The sequence below is a fragment of the Cheilinus undulatus genome, linkage group 12 (assembly GCF_018320785.1).
Source record: "Cheilinus undulatus linkage group 12, ASM1832078v1, whole genome shotgun sequence".
In the NCBI taxonomy this organism is placed as follows: Eukaryota; Metazoa; Chordata; class Actinopteri; order Labriformes; family Labridae; genus Cheilinus; species Cheilinus undulatus.
Genome location: NC_054876.1, coordinates 21,131,810 through 21,147,704, shown reverse-complemented (window position 1 = coordinate 21,147,704; position 15,895 = coordinate 21,131,810). Strand labels below are relative to the sequence as shown.

The 15,895-nt window shown below is 37.3% G+C and overlaps 2 protein-coding genes across 3 annotated transcripts in view; one reads left to right on the top strand and one right to left on the bottom strand.

Annotated features, from left to right (window-relative positions):
- Window positions 1–7,379, bottom strand: part of larp1 (La ribonucleoprotein 1, translational regulator) — a 99,539-nt gene extending 92,160 nt beyond the window's left edge. Inside the window, exon 1 of the mRNA XM_041801805.1 lies at window positions 7,275–7,379. The gene's annotated coding sequence lies outside the window, so the exon portion shown is untranslated. The remainder of the gene's footprint in view (window positions 1–7,274) is intronic.
- Window positions 425–10,615, top strand: zgc:56585 (uncharacterized protein LOC393297 homolog). 2 transcript variants are annotated; one of them, XM_041801806.1, is made up of 7 exons: window positions 425–562; window positions 3,307–3,430; window positions 7,878–7,984; window positions 8,330–8,426; window positions 8,774–8,850; window positions 9,350–9,507; window positions 10,193–10,615. In XM_041801806.1, the coding sequence occupies exons 1-7, from the start codon at window positions 470–472 to the stop codon at window positions 10,317–10,319; spliced, it is 783 nt and encodes a 260-aa protein (XP_041657740.1). In that variant the 5' UTR covers window positions 425–469; the 3' UTR covers window positions 10,320–10,615. The 2 variants fall into 2 exon arrangements, with proteins under 2 accessions (XP_041657740.1, XP_041657741.1); XM_041801807.1 differs by lacking the exons at window positions 425–562; window positions 3,307–3,430 and adding an exon at window positions 7,410–7,530.
- Window positions 10,616–15,895: the final 5,280 nt, after the last annotated feature.

Below are 15,895 nucleotides of genomic sequence, written 5' to 3'. Positions count from 1 at the left end.
TCTTGTATTTTGACATGTCTCCTTCGTAAGCAGTATTGAGTAATGTACATGCTGATTAAATTCAGCGTACACAAAATCCACGAACAGCCTCTCATGAATCGGTTTTAAGGCTTTTGAACCTCGCACGAATAAAAGCACATTTTAAAGTTGCTGACCTAGAGTAACAGAAAAAGTACCCTACCTGATCGTAGCCTACAGTTAAATTATGGTGGCACAACTCTTAAAACGTTTTTAATGCCCGCGGGGCTTCGGTATCTTGCAATATAAAACAGTCATTTCAAATCTCTACAGGCTGACTCTGCAATATACCGTCATAACAAACATGCTGAGACACACAGTGTTAGTTTTCAGATGGGCGGTATCTGTTAGTCTCTACAAAAGCAGAGTTACTTGTTCAGATACTTTTACATTTCCTGCAGGGATCTCATTCTCCATCTGGACTCTCCTCCTCTCTGACTGAACAGCTGTCATGGCGTTGAACGGTAAAGTAGCTGTAGTGACCGGAGCAGCCTCGGGCATAGGAAAAGCAATGACGGAGGTCCTCCTGCAAAGCGGTGCCAAGGTAAAAGTTTTCCTATTGTTACAAAGGACCCCAAAATAGCTGAAAAATGGTTTACAACGTACTCGGCGTGCTAACATTTAAATGTGAAGTACTATGACTGAATGAGGAGAAAAACAAACTTACCGCCGTTTTTCTCAATGTTTTTTGAGCCTTGTTTTTCCAAATTTAAATAGTTTTTTTTTTTACTTTGCGTACCTAACTCAGAAAAACAAAGAACATTTTTATTTATTCAGGTGAATGCAATTCAACTTCAAACTAAGACTATCTCTTAGTTATAGGTTTTAACTTTAGCTTTAACTTGCACTGTAATTATGGAAAATACAATTAAAGACGTTTTCTGGCAATTAAACGAACTAGGTTCATGGCATTGTTTCCGTTTTATCCTTTTAGTATAAATCAACCTTTTCACTTTCTCCTAAATCACTTTTCCATAATGGAGAATGTCTGTCTGCTGCACTCTTTTCAGGAGACTGTATAAGACATCTCATCTCTATTTTCCTTCTTTTTTTTTTGCCAGTAGACATAGAGCTTCAATTAATTGTCACATCAAGTCCACTTATCTTATTAGATGCTCTGTGAGAATCTGTTGTAATAAGTTATTAGAGAACCATTTTATCAAAGAGAGGATTTGAAGAGTATGAGTTAAAAACTAGAGGAGTGGTTCTATGAAGAAGTCTGCATATGGGAAGCAGAGGTATGACTAAGGCATTGTGTTGCATAACAGGAACTGTCTGGACTGAGGCACACAGCTAAGATCAAAAGAAAAGTCATCCTCCAGACCTCTGCTACACTGGCATTGATTACTGTATGCACACCTGTATCTTGTGAGTGCCAAAACATTATAGCACCAGTTCCGTGGCATCTTTAAAAGCGTAGAGTTTTTCTATTGTCAGCATGACATGTTCTCCCGTCTTTCGGGGCCTTCATGATGCCTGGATTAGTCAGAACACCCAGACAAAAGTTTCACATAAGGACAGACTTTTTTGTTCTAGACAGGAAGTTGAATCTGTGTTTTTTCTACATGGGACTTCTCTATCCCCTTTCTTCTGATTTTGTTATTCCTACTGTGTATGTACATTGTACACTGTGTACATTAAATCAAGGATGTTTCTTATATTTTCAAACCCCTTGTAAGATATACACTACGATACAATACAGTATGATACAATTTGATATGCAATATGATACCATGAAAAACTTGGTATGATGAACTATGCAATATTACAGTGCTTATGAAAATATTCAACCCCTTCGCCCCAGCTTTGAATAGTGAAAAACCTGGGTAACAGTTCACTCAGTTTGTGACGACAGCCTGATCTAGGCAGATTTACACACGTCATATTCCTGTTGGATATTTTTTTTGTATCCTTCCTGTGACTTATAGTTTTCAGTAACCTTTTCTCTGAGTTGCTTGGAGTGTTCTTTTGTCCTTATGGTGTAATCGTAGTAAGGAATACTCATCAACCAGTGAGTGGACCTTCCAGAAACAGGTGTCTTTATACTACAATCACTCGAGAGACATTCACTGCACTCAGGTGATCCACATTTTACTAATTGTGAGACTACTAACACCAATTGACTGGACCTCTGTTGAGTTGGATTGGCCAGTTTAAAGGGGGTGGATATTTATGCAGTCACTTTACCTGACATGTTTATATTTAATTGACAGTACCATGACCATATCTGATTTAGAAAATCAATGAAAGGATATGAATACTTTTTAAGGCAAATAGGCAATACTATCCGATATGGGCTGTCAGCATTGATTTGTTAACTGTGATTAATTAAGGTCCTTAAATAGTGGATTATTTTATTGGATCAATCCCCATTCTCTGTTGCCCTTCTCAGTAAACACTGGTGAAACAACTGCATTGTCTCCCTACAGCCAGAGTGATGTAAAAAAAGTACTACTTTAAAAACTCACTGACAGCTCAGTGGACAAGTCAAAAGTCACCTGCACCTTGAGCTATGAAGTATTTACCTTTTTACTGTTTGTTCATTTTCTTTATTAATCCATTGCAAGTTCCATTTCTGATTGTTAAGTTCATGTCACAATCTCTGATCTTTCCAAAGTTCCTTTTTTTCAAAATGAAAGCAGATCTGTCTGCAAACAGGAAGCAAATTACCCTTAGTTTAAGACTGCACAGAAATGAAATAAAAACAGTTTTACATGCAAAACAGTGAAACAGTGAAATTTCAATATGCAGTAAACAGGGGGCTGGCTACAGAAATTCTGAGATTAAATCTGCCTAGAAATGTAATCATTTGACAGCGCTACTTACAACACAACTTGATAGGCTAGGATATGATACAAAAATCCAGCATGTTGTAACAGTTCAGTTTGATCTATGATATGATACGATACAAACCATTTGATATGATGTATTTATTAACTTGTTACACATACCACGTTAAATATGTGCACCTCTTAGAGTCAAGTCAGTGAAGCTAAACGGAAAATAAGAAAATTTTGGTTTTTATTCTCTCAATAGGAGAAAAGGAGCTAAATATCTAATAAGAAGTACATAAAATATGAACAGAAATAATACAAAGTTACTACATCCCAAAAGTCAGCATAATGTTTAGTTTGATCTCAAGCCCCCCCTCAGTCATAGTTTAAAGAACAATCAAATATAATAACCATTGCGATAAAAGTAGGATTTATTGAACACATATTGGACTGAATGAGTTGTAGCTTTATGTGACATATAAACTGTAACAGTCATTGTCTGTCTCTCACACAGGTGGCCCTCCTGGATGTGAATGAAACTGCCGGAAAGAGTTTACTGGAGGCTCTTCAGAAAGAGTTTGGACAGGAGAGTACTTTGTTCCTTGCATGTGATATTGAATCAGAGGAACAGACTAAAGGTAAACACAAACTCGGCAACAAGCCCATGCACTCACTAACAGTGTCTGCTACAGGTTTGTTTTTGTGGTATAAACTTTGACATCAATATCCATCTAAAATGTATGAAAATCACCTGCTGAGATTTTAAATCTTCATTTCGGTTACTGTGAAGGGAAAAACTGAGGCATTTAAGTACCTAAGTTAGGGCTTTGGTCAGAGTTTTTGAGGTTATTCAAGGTATCCCAGCATAAAAAGAGTCTGTCATAATCAATAATTAACCCGGTTTGTTAATAAAGTTCCAGCTTAATGCGTGCTTTAAGGGGTGGAGCCCAGTTTATCTAGCCAAAGAATAGAGCTTAATATGTCAGCTAGTCTTCATTGGGTCCATAGTAGTTTAATGCATATACTGTATGTAATAAATAAATGTAATGAAATGAGTTTATTGTTTCATATCAGTTGGTCTCCATGCAAATCAATATGAGATGTTTTGTCACATTAGACTTTGACCCTGATTTCTCTGGGCGGTTGTTTATCCACCTCTGATAAACATGCAATACATGAAGGATTGTGTATCTACCTCTGTTCTTTCTGTATTAATTTCTGTGTATACAGAAGACACAGTTGTTGACATAAATCATAAATCAGGAATAAAGAGAAACTTGGAGTGGTGTAAGACCACCAATATAGCTTGAAAAAATTTCAACACCATACACTTTACACACATAAACAAAATTGGTGGTACCCTAATGAAACTTACAGAAAACAGAAGGACGTTTCGCACACTGCAGGGCTCCAAAAATATAATTAATTGTTGCACCAATGTGACGTTTTGAGCAGAATAGCTCTACATCAGACTAAAGCGACAAGTGCAGAGCGCCTCATTATATACAGGTGAAGGTAATCACAGACAATCACATGATCTGATTTCAGTCATCACATGAACATGTTTCAAGGACAAAACAAAAAAACAAAAAAAACAAACATACAACCCAGTGGTTATGTGCGATATTTACAGTTTCAAATGTTCAAGATATAGTGCTTATTTGTAAACCTCATTATAGAGATAAGTAAAATGTAACAAACCCTGCACATGCAGATCTAGGACAAGAACATATGACTGTGTAGATTGCAGAAAAAAACATTTTTACAGCCTGTTAAAGTACAGAGAAACAAATACATAACTCAGCTGAGAACCTCCATGGTATAATGTAATGAGCATCAGGCTAGAAGCTGTCATAAAGTACATTATTAAAATGGAGAGGCGCCTTTAAGTGCTGTGGGTGCTACTGATGAATCAGAGATGAACCATCATCCTATCATGAGAGGTAAATAGGGGTGTTGTACTTCTGATCCTGTCATTCTATGAAGCTATTATTCTGAATAATCTTAAGAAACCAGATAATTGATAAAGCATAGTAATAAATAGCAAAGCAGATCAGTTTATAGACAATATTACATGACTTTCACAACTAACAGTTCAGAGTACAAATTCATAAATCTATATGATGATTGAGTAATGGTGGTAGAGGTGAACCACAGCATGCACATTACAAAGAGGGGCGGATATCCATCTCTTCATTGAGACCTTTGGGTGATAATGTATTGTAATACAACCACTGGGTTGTATGTTTATGTTTTTTTGTTTAGTTTTGTTTTTTTGTCCTTGAAACATGTTCATGTGATGACTCTGAAATCAGATCATGTGATTGTCTGTGATTACCTTCACCTGTATTTAGTAAGGCGCTCTGCACTTGTCACTTTAGTCTGATGAAGAGCTATTCTGCTCGAAACGTCACGTTGGTGCAACAAATAATTATATTTTTGGAGCCCTGCAGTGTGTGAAACGTCCTTCTGTTCTCTGTTAGTCTCTTTTTCGGCTCAGTACCTGCTTACCTAGGTTTGGATGTGCATGTAGACTATTTTTTTTTTTTTCACTGTAATGAAGCTTGTCTCCTAAGGCAATCACTGTAATCAAGCAATTTCTGTAACTCTCTGTCAGACTTCTGCACCTGTCCACAGGTATTTTGGCCCACTCCTTGTGAGCAAACTGCTACAACAGTCTCAGGTTTGAAGGGTGCCTCCTCCAGACTGCATGTTTCAGCTCCCTCCACAGATGTTCAATAGGTTGTAGATCAGGGCTCTTAGAAGGCCACTTTAGAAGAGTCCGATGTTTTGTTTTTAGTTATTCTTGGGTGTTCTTAGCTGTGTGTTTTGGGTCATTATCCTTTTGGTGGACCCATGATGTGCAACTGAGACCAAGCTGGGAAGCACATTTAACTCCAGAATGCCTTGATAGTCCTGAGATTTCATTTAAGACACTCTGTGCCAGATGCAGCAAAGCAGCTCCAGAACATAACTGAGTCTCCTCAGTGTAGTCGGTACAGTGTTCGTGTCTTTAAATGCTTAATTTTTGCATCTGCAAACATAGAGTTGATGTGACTTTCAACAAAGCTCCATTTTTGTCACATCAGTCTAAAGGACATTCTCCCAGAAGCTTTGTGGCTCGTCCATATACATTCTGGCAAATTCCAGGTTTGCTTTTTTACATTTGCTTTCAACAGTGGAGTCTTCCTCAGTTGTCTTCCTTTAAGTTCAATTTGGCTTAAACATATGGATGGTACATCCTAACACTCATGTACCTTTACCTTGGAGTTCACCACTAATCTCTTTTGAAGTTGTTCTGGGCTCTTTGGTTACCATTCATATTATCCATCAATTTTCCTCTTGGAGCCAAGTCCAGGGAGGTTGACTACAGTTCTGTGGGCCTTAAACTTCTGAATTTTATGTGCAGCTCTAGTCACAGGAAGATAAAGCTGCTGGTCTTATAGCCTTTACCTTTAGCATGCTTGTCTGTAATTTTCTTTCTAATCTCCTGGGACAACTCTCTCCTTAGCATTCTGTAGTCCATGTTCAGTGTGGTACACACCATGAAACCAAACTGTACAGTGACTACTTTTCACCCTTTAAATACACTGACTGATTACAAGTTAAAAGACACCTGTGATGCTTATTACAGGACACAACTTAGTATAACATGTTCCTATGGTTAAATTATTTTTCTTTTTTTTTCTAGGGATAGCATATTTTTTGTCCAGGTCAGTTTCATGAGTTTTATTTTTTTTTTTCATGAAATATTGCATCAAGAACAATGAACACTTTACAATAACAATGGCCAGTATATTTGTTTGCATTTTAAAATGATTCTGTTGAACCACAATTCAGACACAATGTCAGATTTCACTCAGTAAATTTTTATTTATTCGTACTTTTGTCACTTTCAGGTTATTTCAGTGACCATTATGGGGTTTTCTTTCCTTAATGGGAGGGTACCAACATTTTTGTCCATGTGTGTATACATAAAAGTGGAGTTAACCACTATAACATCAGCCATTGTTTAGTTGACAAATGTATGACATGTTGGTTATTTTGTTGTTTTGAACCAGAAGTGAGCTATAGGACCAATACTTATTCTGTCTCTTTGGCAGTACTAGCCAAACTCCAAAGCATATCCTAATAATGTCATTTCTCTCTAAATGGGAATATAAATTACCATTATAATATATATTAATTAAAAATATAAAGAAAAATGAATTTCTTGATATATATAAGAAGAAGTCATACAAGCCATTTAGATGAATTATTCATTATAAGAATTTATAGAGCAAAAATTTAAGGAAAATGTAGACCCAAACACACCTGCATTGGTCTCACTTTAGCAAAAGGCTGTATCTACTCCTTGACACAAAGACTGACACAATAGATAAAGACCAGACTCCTTCAGGGTTGTTTTAAAAGGCAGCTCCATTAATCAGTTCAAAGTCAGTGCAGTATAAGAAAAAATGACTAACTTTACTGCTTACTTACAGTACTGCAGACAGAAACCATGGGATAAGGCCAAGGCTGGATCAAAAGGCAGGCTAAAATTCCCTCACGAGGGTCAAACAGAAAAGAATATGAGGATGAGGTCCCCAGAGACAGTATTAACTTGCAACATGAGAGATGACACTGAAGTTAATTATGCTGACAATCGGGATAATGAGACAGGTGTGGGCAATCAGGGGCGGGGCAGACACAGAAGATGGGAAACAGGAGAAGCAGGGCCTGGAAGACTGTGAAAAGGGTAAGTGAAAAACAAAGTAAAGCAGGAAATACAAATAAAACTGAAATAACACAAAACATAACCTCAGGTAACTTGACAAGGTTTGTCAAAAATCCTGGCAAGGACATGAAGACAATGTTATACACAAGACCAACCAGTCTTCAGTTTTGGCACCTTCTCAAAGAAATTGTGTGTAAGCAAGATTAGTTAAGATTAATAAAAGTAATCAACTGACTTATCTTTACAGCAAAGAAGGAACACTAGACAGGGACATATCAGAAGAATGTGATATATAAAGAGAAAGAGCAACATGAGAAGTTAATCACTGTTTGTTTTTTTTTCTTTTTTTTTTTTTTTTGTCTCTTAAGCTGCGTTACAGAAAGCTGTAGAAACGTTTGGAGGAATAGACATCCTGTGCAACAATGCTGGCATCTTGAACGAGAACACTTGGGAGAAAACAGTCTCCATAAACCTTGTAAGAAACAGTTAAGAGCTGCATCTGATACAGATTTACTTGTTGTTGTATAACTTCCAAACAGGAAATTACATAACATTTAGCAGTTTGTGGTTTTTCATGAATTCCTGCTTGCACCAAAACAGAGAAGGATGGATTTTATCCTGGTCTTTCCAGTAAAAAGACTGTGAGGAAATACTTTTGAAACACTAAAGTTACATTTACTTGCTTTTATGTTGCATCTGACTTCCTTTCTTTCATAACAGAGCATTTGGCAGACAGAAAAATCACAGCTGCCAAAGTATTCATTACCAATTAAAACATCCCTGTTGTTATTAATCCAAGCCTACCTGTTGTGTATCATAGATGGGTTCTATCAGGGGGACCTTCCTGGCTCTGGAGCACATGAGCAAGATGAACGGTGGTCGAGGAGGCGTCATTGTGAACACAGCATCCATGGCAGGTAGAGCCAACAGACAAAACAGCATTCCTTACTATCTTTGGGGAAACTGTTAACATTTTAAGCTGGTTTTGATTATTTAAAATGCTTTACATCTGACTTCATATCTAACAAGTTAACAGCTTTCTTTGCAGCTACTACTTAAGGATCATAATTTTAGGTCATGAAATAGTTTTTGCTCCACTTGAAATCCCAGTTTTAAAACGGCAACTTTGCCCTTTTTGAATCATCCATTTTACTGAAATATTTCCAAAGACAGCACTTGCATGATTTGATTTCTCTCAAACTTAAGACAATGTTTTGATGAAATCAAGCACAAGTAAAATCAGCTGGTGTCACCTGTCCTGCAGGTCTCGGCCCTCTACCAAGCTGTCCTGTCTATACAGCCACTAAGCATGGCGTGGTGGGTTTCACTCGAGCCATGGCGGTAAGTATTTCTATTATGTTCACTAACATCTTTTTACAAGAATATGCATAAATACTAAAAGCCAGCAGTACGATGCATTTACTCTCAAATTCATGTGAGAATAGTGGTTGTACACTTGGTGTGAATTTGATGCAAATTAATTGGAAGCGTTTAAGATCTTTAATGTTTCAGATCACAGGTCAAACCATGTATATAGACACTAGTTACGTAGCAGAATCTGGATCAAATAATGTGATTTATTTGTCCCAGTACCACTGGAAGAGCAAAGGTAGATCAGTCCAAACTTAAAAGTAGGAATAAGGCAGATACAGATATCTTTTTTATTACTGCATGTAAAGGCTGAGACTGAGCCTCTGTTCTATCCTTCAGTCATCTTGATAATAGAGGCCTCATATGGCAGTGTTCATTAGATAAAATCTTCTCAGCCTAAGTATAGTGGTTAAAGAAATTATCTAACATGTAACTAATGTTAATTGTATGTTTGTATGTCTTTTACCAGGCTGCCTCTGCTGCATTAGGCTACAGTGTACGTTTCAACGCTATCTGCCCGAGTTTTGTTGAAACTGAGCTGTTTTCAAATATTTTAACCAGACTTGGGAAATTTTCTCCCCTGGCAGAGGCAACCCAACAAATGGCAGATAAGATGGGGACACTGAGGTGAGTTCTTAGCTGTGTTATCTTAAACATGTCTTAATGCCGTTTTGGGCGGCAAGACTTCCATTCCATATTTTAACAAGCACACAAAGAAGTAAAAGATTTCTGAACAGTATTATGTAGACCAGTGATTCTCAACTGGTGGGTCGGGACCCAAAGTTGGGTCGCAGAGCAGTTTTCAGTGGGTTGCAACTAGGTGTCTGAAAAGAAAAATGGTGGCAAAAGTCCTGAAGTCCTTATCGGACATGCATCGATACCTTTTATTTTACCCTGTTTTACTGTGAAATTGGGTAAATTTAAATGTTTGATCAATAGTTCAACTAATTTATCTCCTCTTCTTGCAATAATGGCTACTTTTCCCATGATAATGAAGTAATTTCACAAGTTCTCTGGAAAAATTGGCAAAAATTGACACATAATGATGTGGAAAGAGAGGATACAATTTGTATGTTTTGTCCCTTTTCTTTTTTATATCAGGCATTTTGGTCCAATCATGCTCAAAACTACAACAAATTCAATTAACTAAACATGTATTTTTGAAATTTTTTTGGAAACTTGGGTCTGTTGTAAGACAGACTGGTGGGTCCTGAGGCCAGACCAGATGAGAACCTTGGATGTAGACTACATTATCATGACTTGGTATGAAAATGTGATCATGTTTAAAAGTGATTTTGTATTTTTCTCCCAGTGTGTCAGATGTGGCAAAGTGCCTTCTTGAACTTCTGACAGATGAGACAAAGAACGGAGAAGCCTTCATTGTGAGCCCTCAATACAAGAAATACATGGTTTTCCCTAGTTTAAGCCAGGATGTGTGATTCCTGGCTGAATCCTGAAAACTGTAAAGTAAAAACAAAGAAAAAAAAAATCATTATCATGTACAGGACAAATCAGTGATTCGTCTTGTTCATCATTTTATTTTCATTCAGAAGAGTAAGGCCAACTTGGATCATTTTTTACACTCTAATGTATCATTGTTGTAACACCAACGATTCTGCAGAAGTAAACATTAAACTGTTAAACTTACCACTGGGTGAACACAACACTGACTTAAGGAAGAGTATTAGGGCCACTGAAAAAAAAAATTTGACGAATTTTTTTTTTTCACTTGTGAGAAAAAAGTCAGAATTCTGAGATTAAAGTCAGAATTCTGACTTTAAACTCAGAATTCTGAGATTAAAGTCAGAATTCTGAGAAAAAAGTCAGAATTCTGAGAAAAAAAGTCAGAATTCTGAGATAAAAGTCAGAATTCTGAGAAAAAAAGTCAGAATTCTGAGATTAAAGTCAGAATTCTGACTTTAATCTCAGAATTCTGAAAAAAAAAATTGAGACTTTTTTTTCATTTGAAGAATAAAGTCAGAATTCTGACTTTTTTCTCAGAATTCTGACTTTAAATTCAGAATTCAAACTTTCGTCTCAGAATTCTGACTTTTTTCTCAGAATTCTGACTTTAAACTCAGAATTTGACTTTAATCTCAGAACTCTGACTTTAATCTCAGAATTCTGACTTTAATCTCAGAATTTTGACTTTTTTCTCAGAATTCTGACTTTAATCTCAGAATTCTGACTTTTTTCTCACAAGTGAAAAAAAAACTTTCGTCTCAAAATATTTTTTTTTCAGTGGCCCTAATACTCTTCCGTACTGACTGGACCCTTTGTGGGTAAATTAAAAACAATAAGAACAATGTTGTGTGATGTAGTTGCTGGTAAATTTGCACTGTTGTTTCAACTGATGAGAGAAAAAAAGTGTTCACTGACAGTAAAGGGTGATTATGCTGTAAACTGCCTTAAAACATTTCCATATTCTTATGTCATACTGCATGTTTGTTTTATGTTTGTTGATAATAAATATTTTTTTAATGCTGTGATTTTTTTATGATTTGTTTATATTGTGCAAAATAAACATGATCACTTGAATCCAAGGCCACCCATAAAGGGGGAAAGCTTTCTGGGGCCCAGTCAAATGGGGGGCAGATGGAGGTCAGGAAAATCATAATCCACTGTAAAGTTGACATATGGGGATAACCATATTTGATTTTGAATCTGAATAATATCCACTCTCAAACTAAAGCAACAAAAATTATATTTATTTTGCCTTTTAAAAATGTAAACTCTTTTTCCTAAAACAAAATTACCTTTTATTGTTAATGATGAGGATGGGCACACTGACCTAAACAATTAAGAAAGTAATGTCAGACTTCATCGCTAAACCATGACGTGTGCAAACCTCAGGATGCCATTTAATGAGGTAGAGGAAACTAAGACAACTTTAATTTAAAACAAAAAAATGGAATAGACATGATAGCATCACATAGTCGCTGCAGATTTGTCGGCTGCACATCCATGATGTTAAACACCCTGCAAAATGAAATCCAAAATTTGTGTCTTAACACTCTAGATATGTTGGGATATGGTTGCTGTAAACGTGAAAACACTGAGATCTACATGTGACTGAATTTTGGATTGAGACTGTTATAAAGTTTTTCACCTCTTTCCTGACTGGGTTTGATGTGGGCGGGGCCAATATGTAGGATCATTATGTCACGAACCAACAGTAGGAAATGACCCCGCCCCTCTAACACTATAATATAAAATCACAGAGCAGTTCATCTCAGTACAGTCTGTTGTCAGCTGATGTCACTGCCTTTATTGAAAGTTAGCAGTTTATTGCTGGTTTTTTTTGTTCATTGTGAGGTAAATTTGCCAAATCTATCAGCCACAGTGGCCTATGGATCATTTAAAGTATTGTAACAGGTCTGAGCCAGAAAATGGACTTTGTCTCTTCTTCTGAGGTAAATGGCAAGAGTGCTTTCCTCAACTCAGATTGTAATATTTTTTAAATTTGAGAGGACTGTATTTCTCCTGAGTGGGCTTCAGCTCATTCAACAGACACGCCCACACCATCCTGGAGCTGATTTTACTGCCTCATTTTTCATGATTTTAATTTCCTAAACTTAGAGATGTTTTATTTGACTGAAATTTGACCTGGGGGTTCACAAAACAGTGACCTATCAAACAACAACCACAAATACAGATTTATTTTCACTTTACAGGGTCTTTAATCTCCTGTTCCACCACATCCCGAAGGTGCTCTACTGGATTGAGATATGGTGACTGTGGAGCCCATTCGAGTACAGTCAACTCATTGTATGTTCAAGAAACCAGTTTGAGATGATTTGAGCTTTGCAACAAGTTGCATTATCCTGCTGGAAGTAGGCATCTGAAGGTGAGTACACTGTAGTCATAAAGGGATGGACATGGTTAGCAAACATAAACAATGCTTATTTGGTACTAGGGGGCCGAAAGTGTTCCAAGAAAATATCCCCCACACCATTACACCACCACCGGCAGCCTGAACCATTGATACAAGGCAGGATGGATCCATGCTTTCATGTTATGTTAATTCTGACTCTACCATCTGAACTTCACAGCTGAAATCATGACTCATCAGACCAGGCAACATTTTTCCAATCTTCTATTGTCCAGTTTTGGTGAGCCTGTGTGAACTGTAGGCTTAGTTTTCTGTTCTTAGCTGACAGGAGAGATACCGATGTGGTCTTCTGCTGCTGTAGCCCATCTGCTTCAAGGTTTCAATGTGTTGTGCATTCAGAGATGGTGTTCTGCATACCTTTGTTGTAATGACTGGTTGTTTGAGTTACTGTTGCCTTTCTATCATCTCAAACTAATCTGCCCATTTTCCACTGACCTCTGATATCAACACAGCATTTGTCATCCACACAACTGCCACTCTTTGAATTTTTTCCCTTATCTGAACCATTCTTTGTAAACTCTAGAGATGGCTGCGAGTGAAAATCCCAGTAGATAAGCAGTTTCTGAAAAACTTAGACCAGCCTGTCTAGCACCAACAACCATGCCATGTTCAAAGCCACTTAAATCCCCTTTCTTCTCCATTCTTCAGCAAGTTGTCTCAATCACGTCTACAGAACATGCCATGTGATTGTCTGACTAGCTATTTGTGTTAACAAGCAACTGAACAGGTGTACCTAATAAACTGGACAGTGAGTGTATTTTTACACTCTGATATTCCTTTTTAACCAAATATATCTGTTATTCAGGCCAGACTGGCACACGTAAGCAGACCAAATCTGACTCTTCTGTCTCATCCCTAAGTAGGGATGAGTATCAAAATTCATGGTACTGGTACCAACACATCTGATATATACCGGACTAAATTACAACACAGATATTGATTCTTCATTTCAATACCCCACCACCCCAAATGAAAGACAAGAAAACAGTTATGGAATTTGTGTGAGTTCCTTTTCTTATTCCATGTTTGACCAGAAGCTTAAAAAGATATTTCTGTGATTAATTTACAAAACCCAAACAGCTTTAAGTCTCTCACTGACTTTGAACATACTTCTTTCCTCCCAAAAGTGTCAATTTAGGCACTGTTAGGCACCAGCACCATATATAAAGTATCAATTTAGCACTGGTATCAGAAAAAAAACCAAACGATGTCCATCCCTACCCATAAGTTGACAGGCTGCAGGTCCCAGACGTTCTATTATAAGGCATTTTGTATTTATGACCAAATGAAAAAAAAAAAGTCTTCAGAGGGGTTTTTGGTTGCTAGGTCTAAAGATGGGTGATCTCAAAATTAAGGGCATCAAGGGCTGGAAGGTTACAAGAAATGAACAGTCTCTTAACAGCGTTGGAGATGGGGGATGGAATGTTCTGCTCATAAATGTACCCCTCTGCTCAGTTCTTTGAAAAAACATACCTGTGATGCGACTGTGGCTCAGTAGGTACATTTGACTCGCAATCCGAAGGTTGTGGGTTCAATCCCCAGCTCCTCCAGTCGCATGTTGATGTGTCCTTGGGCAAGATATTTAAAGGGGACATATTTTACCCTTTGAAGACAAGTTTATATTGTTTTCAACTATCCCCAAAACATGCCTGTAAAGTTTGTTGCTGAAAAAACACTCTAGTATGGGATTTTTGCATGTCACTGTTTCAGCCCTTCTCAGAACGAGCCGTTTCTGTGTCTGTGGCTTTAATTCTTAATGAGCTGTCTGACTCCGCCCCTGACCACACCCCCTCTCAGGAAATGGATGTGGTACTCTTAATGTTACAGACACTTTTATTCAAAGTTAAGGACCTTCCAAACTAAATTTAGCAGGGTAACCCACTGAGCTATCCAGCATCTCAGAGGAAGCACAGTAAAGCAGGGTGGAACCTTCTTCCAAATGGGGAGGGCCAACAAAACCTGGGGGCAGTGCTTACTCCCCCCTCATGAGTCATGAGGGGAAACTCTGAGAACGGCTTGTTTCAGCACACATTTTCTGAAAGGTGGAGAAAGAGAGGGTGGAAGGGAATGGATTTTTATGGTACTTGAGGGGATTGTGGACAGGCCAGGGGCACATATTTTTGTTAGAAAAGCCTGAAAAAGTAATTTTTGCATAATATGTCCCCTTTAACCCAATTTTGCTCCCACTGCTTTATCGGTGGAGTGTAAATGAGTATGAATGCGTATGAATGGGGTTACGGATGACTAGAAAAGACAACTAGACAGACGACTAGAAAAGCGCTATACAAACTCAAGTCCATTTACCATATTAAAAAAAAAAAACAAGCCTATGAGGTATAGTATTGCTAATGGTAGTTCTGGTTTTATTTTGGACTCATTTGCAGCTAGCTAATGCTAGTATGGATTCTTCAGTTTTGTATTTTTTGCACTCCATTTATAACCCAATTACAAAACTTAACAAAACAAACATTGTTTGGTCATATTTAGCAGGCCCTGAGATAAAGAAAATGGACATAGGTGGATGAAATAATTAAATTATGACTGTTAATTGCTGATATTTAAGCCTACACAAGCTCACTGCATGTATTCTGCATAACTTGCTGTATATTTTCTGCATTGGAACTTATATAACATAAAGAAAAGATACCACAGTACTGTTTTTTCCCAGTAACCTTCAACCTTTTTAAAAATATATTCACCATACTGGAGTCATTCCCATGTAGTTTTATCAATACTTGTCTTCATATTAATCCACTGGCGCAGAGCTGACACAGATGGTCTATAATAGAATTAGATATTCTTTTGAGTATTTATATACATCCTAAACAGCACACTTCTCTTGTGTCAACCCTCTCCTACAACACCTTTTCTCATCAGTTAACAGAGCATATACATATCAATGCCTGAGGCACCATATACGCTTATTTGCATTTCATCACCATCGTTGAGTCATCATCTGTCGGGATTGCTGGTGGGTGTAGTTTTCTAAAAAATACCTCTGTTTAATGTGATAATGAGGAAAAAACAAAGAACAGTGGCTCTTATGTGTGCCCATGCCATACTTTATTCAATAAAAAAGTCATGGAGCTACAGTGTGGCACACTTGTGCAATGTCAGTCAACT

Coding starts and splice junctions, on each gene's coding strand:
- zgc:56585 (XM_041801806.1), top strand. CDS start 470: ATGGCGTTGAACGGTAAAGTAGCTGTAGTGACCGGAGCAGCCTCGGGC. Junction 3,431..7,877: donor ATCAGAGGAACAGACTAAAG/GTAAACACAAAC, acceptor TTGTCTCTTAAG/CTGCGTTACAGAAAGCTGTA. Junction 9,508..10,192: donor GATAAGATGGGGACACTGAG/GTGAGTTCTTAG, acceptor TTTTTCTCCCAG/TGTGTCAGATGTGGCAAAGT.